This window comes from Xenopus laevis, chromosome 8L (assembly GCF_017654675.1).
Source record: "Xenopus laevis strain J_2021 chromosome 8L, Xenopus_laevis_v10.1, whole genome shotgun sequence".
Lineage (NCBI taxonomy): Eukaryota > Metazoa > Chordata > Amphibia > Anura > Pipidae > Xenopus > Xenopus laevis.
This window is the reverse complement of record NC_054385.1, coordinates 115,460,086-115,470,770: the sequence shown is the minus strand read 5'-3', so window position 1 is coordinate 115,470,770 and position 10,685 is coordinate 115,460,086. Positions and strand designations below refer to the sequence as shown.

The following is a 10,685-nucleotide window of genomic DNA, read 5'->3' as shown; positions in this document are numbered from 1 at the left end:
GGCGACGTTTCGGGCCTCCCAGGCCCTTTATAAAGCCCCCTGTTACACCGTCAACAATCCTTTTAAAGTGATAAAGGGCCTGGGAGGCCCAAAACGTCGCCTTTTTTGTATGCTATGGGCTAAATAAATTTTGCACTTGAGCACTTTCTTGCAAATTTAACAGTGTGCTGCTGGTGATTTTTTCCAATGTATGGATGTGACCCTAGGACAGGATAGGGTCTTCTGGTTCAGCAACTGACACAACAACGGTGGACTACTTTGGGAGGTGAGCACTCCACATTTGTGACTGTGTAGAGTTCAGATGCAGTGCAGATAAAGTAAATCAACTGCCATGGAGATAAATTCCCAATACCCTCTAATTTAGTAAAGGGGATTCAGGAACTGTGTATGGTAACATATTAATGATTTATATTCTATCATTTAAGTGGTGGCAAAAAAGTGTTCAACAATTATACAGCATCTTCTGTTGCCATTAATAATGCTAAACTTTATGTGGATGTTTCCTCCATTTTATGTCAGGATGTATAAGAAATGCTCCATGTGGCAAATCATTGTAAATGTCAAATGCTATTCTTTCTAATAACTGTTAATAATTATTATTACTATTTTCAATAGTGATAGTAGTATTTATTAGTTTACCTTACAGTGCCTCTTATTTCCTCTAATTTAAATATTGTTGTAGATAATATATTGGACTTTGTTTTGTAGCTGAGTTATGGTGCCATGGACCCTGTGTTTAATGACCGTACCCTGTTCCCATCTGTTTATCGAACTGTCCCTAATGAATATTTACAGTTTGAAGTTATTGTACAACTGCTGATCCACTTTAAATGGAAGTGGGTTGGGATCATATCGTTAGATGATATCAGCAACCATAAAGCTTGTTTGGAACTTATTAAAGAGATGAAGAAATGGGGAATCTGTGTTGAATATCATATTGTGATACCAGTTTCTGCAAATGTTAATATGATTGATATAGTTAAAGTAATTCAACAGTCTACTGCTACTATCATTATCTTATACTGCACCTTGCTTCAGATAATAAATCTCACAAAGTATTGGCGTGCAGATGAATCACAGATAACTGGTAAAGTCTTTGTGGCTTCAGTTGCTTTTAATGCTATTAATGATTATGTTTATATGCAATACTTTATAACACTGAATGGCTCATTGTTTATATCAGTTTACAAAGGAGAGATCCCTGGTTTTAAAAGCTATTTGTCTCACAGAGACTGGGAAAGGATGCCAGACAAAAACTTTGTAGAGAATTTTAAGTTGTTTCTTAACTGTTTCACTCTTCTATCCAATGATAGCAAATCCCATTGCTTCTTGTTCCACAACTGGAAAAATACTAATTATATAACGTCTGTTATTTACAACACGATTCATATACTGGCACAAGCTTTACATCAGATGCATTTAGACAGAGAGCTATTTGATAATGGATCTGAACATTTAGCAGACGAATCAAAATACAAGGTGAACATTTTCAGTTATGTTCAGATAAATACTGTTCTTTTATGTGGTAGGGATGCACCAAATCCAGGTTTTGGTTCAGGATTTGGCCAAGATTCAGACTTTTTCAGCAGGATTTGGATACTATTATTATTATTAACATGTATTTATATAGCGCCAACATATTGCGTAGCACTGTAAAGTAAATATACATAGAACATATGGGGTTACATACATCACAATCAATACAGGTACAAAAAGGTGAGGAATGCCCTATGCAAAAGAGCATACATTCTAAAGGGAAGGGAGAAAAACACAAGGTGTGGGAGTGGGCATTAATTAAGTGGGTGAGAAATGTGGTACTGTATGTGGTGTTGCGTTTGGTAGTTAAGCAGAGTGAGGGTAGGCTTCTTGAAAGAAGTGCGTTTTAAGAGATTTCTTGAAAGCAGAAAGGTTGGGAGAAAGTCAGACAGACTGTGGGAGAGAGTTCCAGAGGAGGGGTGCAGCCCTTGCAAAGTCTTGAATGCGAGCATGTGAGGAGGTAATGAGAGATGAGTTGAGTAGCAGGTCAGTAGAGGAGCATAGTAAGCAGTTGGGTGAGTATATAGAGATGAGTTCAGAGATGTAGGATGGGGCAGAGTTATGTAGTGCTTTGAAAGTCAGTGTCATTTATTTGAATTTGATTCTGAAAGGTAACGGAAGCCAGTGCAGGGATTGACAGAAAGGCGAAGCAGAGGAGGAGGAGCAGTTGCTGAGGTGTATGAGCCTCACAGCAGTGTTCATTATGGACTGGAGAGGTGACAGTCTCTGGAGGGGAAGGCCAATTAAAAGAGAGTTACAGTAGTCTAGACGTGATATGATGAGAGAGTGAATAAGAATTTTGGCAGCATCTTAGGTGATAAATGATCGAATTTTGCATATGTTCCTTAGGTTGAAGTGACATGATTTAATAAGTGACTGGATATGAGGAGTGAATGACAGGGCAGAAGCTAGGATAACCCCAAGTCACCTGGCCTGGGGAGAGGGGGTGATAGTGGAATTGTTAACTTTGATGGATACTTCCGGGATGTTACTGGTGTTAGTTGGAGGAAAGAGGACCATTTCAGTTTTAGAGAGGTTTAATTTAAGGTAGCGTTGCAACATCCAGGTAGAGATAGCGGACAGGCAGGAGGAGACGCGAGTTAGGAGTTCTGGGTTGAGATCAGGAGATAAGAGATAGATCTGAGTATCATCAGCATAGAGGTGGTAGTGGAAACCATACGAGTTCATTAATTTGCAGAGGGAGGAAGTATAGAGGGAGAATAGTAATGGTCCCAGGACAGAGCCTTGAGGAACTCCAAAAGAAAGAGGTAGGGGAGAAGATGCTACTCCATTGTAGGAGACACTGAAGGAAAGATTGGTGATGTAAGAAGAGAACCAGGACAGGGCTGTGTCACGAAGGCCAAGCGAATGGAGGGACTGGAGGAGGAGAGGGTGATCTACAGTGTCAAATGCAGCTGAGAGATCAAGCAGTATTAGTAGTGAGAAATGATTGTTGGCTTTAGTGGTTAAAAGGTCATTAGTTAGTCGAGTCAGTGCAGTTTCCGTGGAGTGTTGTGGCTTAAAACCAGATTGTAGGGGTCCAGCAGGTTATTGTCAGAGAGGAACGAGGTTAGTCGGTTGTAGACTAGGCGCTCAAGTAGTTTAGAGATGAAAGGTAGCAGAGAGATAGGTCGGAGGTTGTCAAGATTGGAGGGATCAAGAGAGGGTTTTTTCAGAATGGGAGTGACAAGAGCATGTTTTAGTTGAGAAGGAAACAGTCCAGTTGAGAGCGAAAGATTAAATAGGTGAGTTAAGGCTTTGATGAGACAAGGATTGGTATTGCGGAGAAGTTTTGAGGGGATTGGATCAAGCGGGCAGGTGTTAAGGTGAGAAGAGGCCAAAAGCTTTGAGACTTCCTCATGAGTGACAGGGGTGAAGGAGCACAGGAGAGACTGGGGAGTGTGGAGGGAAGGTGGTGGAAGTCTAGGAGGGTTGAGTAGTGTAATGTCCCTTCTGATAGTGTCAATTTTGTTTTTGAAGTGCTCAGCGATATCTGTCAGAGAGACAGATGTGCATGGAGGGGGGTGGAGAAGGGGAAAGGAGAGTGTTAAAGGTGGAGAAAAGTTGTGCTGGTTTTTTAGAAAGGGAGTTAATGAGTGAATTAAAGTATGTTTGTTTGGCTTGGAAGAGGCTGGTATTATAGGAGCGCAGGGCAGATTTGTAGCTCCAAAAGTCTGATTCTGAACAGGATTTGCGCCAGCAACGCTCAAGTCCACGTGAGTGTCTTTGGAGCACTTTTGTATGAGCAGTATGCCAAGGTTGAAGTGGTTTGTGTCTAGAACGTTTAGTTTGTAAAGGAGCAAGCTCATTTAGGGCAGTGGTGAGAGTACTATAGTAGACAGAGGTAGCCACATTAGGACATGAGATGGCTGAGATATTAGAGTGAAGAGAGTCAAAGGAAGAAGAGAGATGTGACACGTCTACAGCTTGCAAGTCACAGTAAGTCTGTGTTTGGGGAATAGCAGGGGGTGAGGAGGGAGTTAGTGAGAGTTGAAATGTGAGCATATTGTGATCAGAGAGGGGAAATGGTGAGTTAGTAAAATTGGTGGTTGAACAGAGTTTGGTAAATATGAGATCCAGAGCATTACCATTGGAGTGAGAGGGGGAGTCTGAGTACAAAGATAAACCTAGGGAGGAGGTTAGTGAAAGAAGTTTAGAGACAGAAGAGTTGTTAATGTTGTTAACGGGTATATAAAAGTCACCTAATATGATGGATGGGATGTTAGATGAAAGAAAGTAAGGAAGCCAGGTAGCAAAATTGTCCAGAAATTATGCAGTTGGTCCTGGTGGTCGATATATAACAGCAATGCAGAGTGAAACAGGAGAAAAGAACCTAATGCAGTGAGGAGAATGATAGGGAGGGAACAGGTGGAAGAACTTTAAAAATACAGCAGGGAGAGAGAAGCAAACCTACCCCACCTCCAGGTCTTTTACCAGGTCTGGGAGTATGAGTAAGGTGTAGGCCCCCATAGGACAGGGCAGCAGGTGAGGCCTTGTCAGTAGGAGAAAGCCAGGTTTCAGTAAGTGCGAGTAGGTTAAAGGAATTTGCAATGAAATGGTCGTGTATAGTGGTGAGCTTGTTGCAGACAGATCTGGCATTCCAGAGAGCACAGGAAAGATTACCTGGGTTTTTGGGTATAGGAGTAAGAGTTCTGTACTGTTTGAATTTTCACCGGAGAGAAGGAGCTCATGGCCGTGATATAACTGGGATGGGGTAAGGGCCAGGGTTTGGGAAAACGTCCCCAGCTGCCAGCAATAGAAAGAAAAGATAGACTAAGTGAGAGCGGGATTTGTAAGTTCTTAGTTTGTTTAAACAAGAGAAGTTTTGTGGAATAGCTAAACAAATTACTTCACTATAAACTTCATGTGTGGAGAGGAAAGGAGAGGAGAGTAGAGAGGCTGAGATTTATATAGAACTGGGATTTGAAGGAGGAGGTATTGAAAAATGTTTTATGAAGCATGAGAGGGAAAGGATGAGAAATGCAGGATAAAGCATGTTTGGAGTAACAAGTAACAAACTAGTAGGTACAAACAAATCTGTTTTCTTCTTATCCCAGTTGGTTCACTGTTGATTGCAGGGGAATCTGGTTCCTCCCTTGTCAAAGCCTTGTCCAACTGCCTTGTTTAACTGTCATTTCTAAGCACTTGTGAAATATTAGCACTTAGGAAAAATTAGCACTAGTGCCATGCCCCAGACAAGACAATACGGCTGAATCCAAGTGCCTGGCCGATTAAAAAAATCACATAACTTTTTGTCACAGAAACAAGGAATTAAAAAATGTATTTACCATGCGCAACATGCACAGTTCTCTCCTCCCCTTTATTTCCCTTATTTACATATAGAAATTAAGGTTCCATTTGGGATTCAGCCTTATCTTTCACAAATGATTTGGGATTCTGTCAAACCCTAAAATAGTGGATTCAAAGCATCCCTACTATTAAAACATAATAAATGTCATAAAAAGTAATGGCAATTAGAAAAATTGTTCCTGTTTGCCTTGAATCATATTTTATACAACTTTGGAAAATTGTAAAAGTATGTTACTGCTCATCTCAGTTTGTGCCTTTTAAAAGTGTATTTAATAAAAAAAAAAACACAATGCAGTTTTTATTCTGTAATATTTGTTTAATTAGTAAAATTACAAAAAAATTCAATAAAACACTTTTGAATTTAGCAACATTTTATTTTGCAGATTACTTTAAATATACTTCTTATTACTTTTTTCTAATTTTCCTATTTATAAAGAAATTTGACATTCCTTTTCTTCAAATCCTTTTCTTTTTACAGACAAAAAAATTATCAAAATTTGACAAAAAAATGGTGTTTTGTTTGTTCCAGCAAGATTAACTAATTTTTCATTTTACATGAAACTAAAAAAAATGTGTTTCAGATTAAAGGTTGGTCTGTCCCCTCTAGGACTTTTCAATGTATTATGGGGCAAATAAAAAAAATCATAGCAGGCACATTTTATTTACTCTAATATAAATGAGAAATAAACACAACCCAAAGGGCAGCTTAGGGAAAGATTGTAGGGTGAATGCATATTTGAGCTTGAAGATAACCCTGAAAGCCCAACCTGAGAGTAGGATTTTTTGGGAATTTTTTCTTACATTTTTTACTTATTTTTAAAATTTGATTATCTTAGTAGGATGAGAACAGGATAAACAATGATTTCTTATCCTGGAAATGCTTAGCTGGAATGACTAATTTAATAAAAGGGTGTGTGAACTTGAAATTTCTTAAAACTACTGCTTTAGATGTATATTAATATGCTGGATTCTGTAAAGCTCACAAACAATCATTTTCTGTAGCTGAACCGTTACCTGAAAAATGTTCACCTGAAAACCTTGTATGATGAAATATTTTTTAATGAGCAAGGATCTGTTGCTGGGAAATTTGATATTCTCAACTTAATTATTGAATCAAAAAATCAGATTAGAAAAATTCCTGTTGGCAGTTTTGTGTCATCTGCCTCTCCGAAGCTTTTTATCAATGAAAGTGCTATTGTATGGAATCCGTATTTTAAGACGGTAAAACTTTGCATTTCAAACCCTTCCTATTTACTGTATATAAAAAAAAGTTCAAATTCATCTGTGAACACAAAACACACACAAAGTTTATTTTAATAAAGATAATATAATTTATTTGTGCTTTATTCAGGTTCCTCAAAATATAGGTTTGTAAGAAAAATCCTTTTCCATCACACAGATATAGAACAATGACCAACATTCATAGCATGAGTGTGTCTATGCCTTGTTGCAGTAAAGGGCCATTACTGATTCCTTTTTGTAAAACATCTAACTCATTGGATATATGCATGAACATATTGTATATCCAAAAGGGTGGGTTTAATCCATTATGGCCAGGGTAACAGAAAACATGAATCAATCTCAAATACAAGGAAGAGCACATTACAATTAGAGAGGTCAGTTATTTAAACAATGAAAAATAATTTAGCTTATATTTAATGTGGATATATAATTATCATTCTTCATATTGCAGAACAGGTATATATGTTGAGTCAAACCAAACTTTAGTAAAGTATCTTGCACAACATGTTACTAAGCCCATGCTCATATTAAGTTAAAACTGGTGATACTTTTGTAGGCTCTATTGGGAGACAATTGTTCTCTGTCTGTTTGCATTATTTTTCTGAGGTCCAATTACATATGAATTTATATTTAATTATGCTCATTTAGACCCCAGTCTCTCTGTGTAATAAGATTTGTCCTACTGGTTTTCGAAAATCTCTTGAGAAGGGAAAATTCCCTTGCTGCTATGACTGCATTCGTTGTTCTGAGGGTGAGATAGCCAGCTTTCCAGGTAAGGCTTTACTAAATGATACTGTACATCCCTTAATACATTTTTATTGCTGACCTCAATGTCTTTATTTGATTAATATAATAAGATATAGAGGCCTATTTATTAAAGATAGAACTTTAGTGGTTTTAGAGGTTTTTGAAACCACAACTAAAGTCACTTTCACTAAAACCACGAATGTCATGAAATGTATTAAAAAATCTGAATTGAAAAGACATACAAGAAAAGTCGCAGAAGAGTTGAGAAAACAGATATTGTTGCACAAAAGCCAGCATCAAAAAACAACATCTAAAACCACAAATCAAAGAAAGATCTTTTCTGCTGATAGGAGGACTGGCCTAGGGTATTAGGAAAATGAATACAATCACTGATTGTGTTAGGCATTCCCCCAGTGATTGTTGACTTTCCTTCTACTTTAAATCATTTATGTTTAGAATGCCCCCCTCTCTATTCCAGAGAAATAAAGCTCATATTAAAGGGGAACTCCACACAAAAATAACAAGCTTTTTGAAAAGTAAACATAATTTCAAGCAACTTTGCAATATACATCAATTCAAAAATACCACGAATCAAAGAAAGCTCTTCCAGTTGTTGTAAGGGACATCTGCTATTGATATCTACATGTTTTCGACAGGTTTTAGCTGGAGTATGTTCGTATTCGAAATTGTCGCAGTTTTATCTCTTGTCCTGAAAAAATTGCACCTGTTTTCCAAAACATTTTCAGATTTTTGTCATCAAAAAGCCAGATTCGAAAAAGTCAGGTTTTAGCTGGAGTATTTTAGTATTCGGAATTGTCGGATTTTTGTCTCATAATAAATCCTGAAAAAGTTGCACTTGTTGTCAACAACTTTTTCAGATTTTTGTCATCAAAAAGCCTGATCCAAAAAAGTCATGGCTTAATAAATCTGTCCCATGTTGTTGTGATGTTGTCATTTTCTAGGATCATAGAATTAAAGCTTACTAACACAATCAAGTCAAGTCACTTTGGTAAGACCCAGCATTCCCAAAATTCCATTAATTATATTGAAACATGATATCTTTATGAATGCAGAAATTCAAAAGTATTGTGTAGTTTAGAGGAAACTTAAGAAAATCTAAGAACAGTTGTAACAAAATATTGCTACTTTGGTACTAAGCCACTTCGTAGTCTTTCATTTGCAATACAGTCAAGATATTAGTAAACCCAGAAACGATGATCCTTGCAGGTACACTTGTCTTAAGCACCCTGCTATGATAGTTCAGTTAACAATTAATAGCAATTACACCCATGCCACCATTTAATTTTATCTAGCACTTCATGGGAAAGAAATACAGTAGTCAGGTAATATTTTTATTTTCACATGAATAGTGAAACAGAGCAATCTCTATGATCTCTATGAAATCACTATTCTATTCAATTATGGAAGATAATGATAAGAATAAACTAACTTGCTCTAGAGCCATGCTAGGTGTTCCTGACCATGAGTTCAGATTTACATCCCAGATATAGGTTCCCATTTATTTAATCTCAAAATTATCTGGTTCAGTTTTTAAAGGGGGAAACTCAAATTTTTAGAGATTCATTATACCTCAAAGCTTCTAAAAATCTAAATCCAAAAATGCTCCATCTCAAACCTGTTATGTAGAAGTCAATGGCAGATGCCCCTGAAGTTATTTCTTGACATTTTGATCTGCGCTGGATAATCTGATAAAGTCAGGGCTTTCTTTGATAATAATATAAAGTCGTAAAAAGTCGAGTTTTCAAAGCGTCAATCTTATAATGCAAAATGATGTTCAATTTTGTTGCAGTGGTTTTTCACTACAAATTGTTTGTGAAAAATGATTGATAAAAATAAATAACCCCCCATAATGTGTTATATTGATGTGTATGATCTATTCAAAGATGCAGAAAATTGTCTTCAATGCCCAGAAGATCACTGGTCAAATCCAAATAGAGATTTTTGTCTCAGAAAAGCTGTGGACTTCCTTTCCTATGGAAACTGCTTGGGAATAGTATTAGCAACATCTGCCCTTCTCTTCTCTGTATGTACTAGTGCAGTTCTGTGGATCTTTATAAAGAACAGGAGCAGCCTAATTGTGAAAGCCAATAATCGGAACCTCAGCTACATCCTTCTTGTTTCTCTCTTCTTGTCCTTCTGCTGCTCTTTCTTGTTTATTGGGCGTCCTGTGCCCATAACCTGCATCCTGAGACAACCAACATTTTTGTTTTTATATACTGTTGCTATTTCTTCTCTACTTGGAAAAACCTTGACTGTTATTATTGCATTTCATGCCACAAAACCTGGGACCAGGTTAAGGAAATTTTTGGGATCTAGGATTTCTATTTATCTTGTACTACTTTGTTCATTAGGCAAACTTGTCATTTGTAGCACTTGGCTGATATGGGCTACACCATTTGTGGCACTTGATACCAAGACAACACAACAGACAATGACTCTGTGGTGTAATGAAGGGTCTATTGTGGCTTTCTATGTGGCAGTTGCTTACGTTGCTGTGTTGGCTCTTATTAGTTTTATTGTTGCCTTTCTGGCACGAAAATTACCAGACAGATATAATGAGGCTCAGTATATTACCTTTAGCATGCTTATGTTCTTTAGTGTGTGGGTCTCCTTCATTCCAACATATCTGAGCACCAAAGGCAAATACATGGTGGCGGTGGAGATATTCGCCATCCTTGCCTCTACTGCTGGATTATTGTACTGTGTATTTGTTCCTAAATGCTATATTATATTCTTAAAAGATCATTTAAACACCCAAAAGGGGAAGCTAAAAATTATTCAACACATCCATCATAATATGAGAAATATGTAAAAGAATATCTTAAACAGAATTTGTAGTTCACATAAGATGTAACGCTATAAAGTATTAATTAAGTAAAATCCTTTAATAAAATTAAAAAAAAATAAACTGTTTTGTAGTTAGAAATAAGTTAAAAAAAAATCTCTCTCTTTACAGGTATAAACTTAAAGACACCATTTTGCACACGTCTTAATACATATTTGTTCCTTGGCTGTTGGCTTAATGTCTTTACTTGATTCAGATAATGAGATATTTTCTTGTACTATAGGATCAATGAGTATGTAAGCTTACCAGCCTTTTTTTAAAAGTACAACTAATTTGTAAGGTCGCATGTCCCCCAAGAGGGAAATTTTATGGAAATCTCTAATCTGTATACATGAAAAAATGACAGCAGTACACTACGAATTTATACAGCTTTAGATAGCATTCTTTAGATTGTAAGGTTAAAAAACTATAGTAATTGTAAGTTTACCCCAGAATTTTTTTTTAGGGGGGGGACACTACACAGGCTGGTAACTTAACACATGAA

General features: G+C 36.9%; 1 protein-coding gene across 1 annotated transcript; it reads left to right on the top strand.

Moving 5' to 3' along the window:
* The first annotated feature begins 723 nt into the window (after nucleotides 1-723).
* Nucleotides 724-10,168, top strand: LOC108699032 (vomeronasal type-2 receptor 26). Its single transcript, XM_018230890.2, has 4 exons — nucleotides 724-1,479; nucleotides 6,349-6,567; nucleotides 7,237-7,360; nucleotides 9,240-10,168. Exons 1-4 carry the CDS (start codon nucleotides 724-726, stop codon nucleotides 10,166-10,168), a joined length of 2,028 nt encoding a protein of 675 aa, XP_018086379.2.
* Nucleotides 10,169-10,685: the final 517 nt, after the last annotated feature.

What these genes read in the sequence shown, in the direction of transcription:
- LOC108699032 (XM_018230890.2), top strand. Translation starts at nt 724, where the DNA reads ATGGACCCTGTGTTTAATGACCGTACCCTGTTCCCATCTGTTTATCGA. An exon ending in CAGACGAATCAAAATACAAG is followed by an intron (nt 1,480 to 6,348) that starts GTGAACATTTTC and finishes CATTTTCTGTAG; the next exon opens with CTGAACCGTTACCTGAAAAA. An exon ending in TGAGATAGCCAGCTTTCCAG is followed by an intron (nt 7,361 to 9,239) that starts GTAAGGCTTTAC and finishes ATCTATTCAAAG; the next exon opens with ATGCAGAAAATTGTCTTCAA.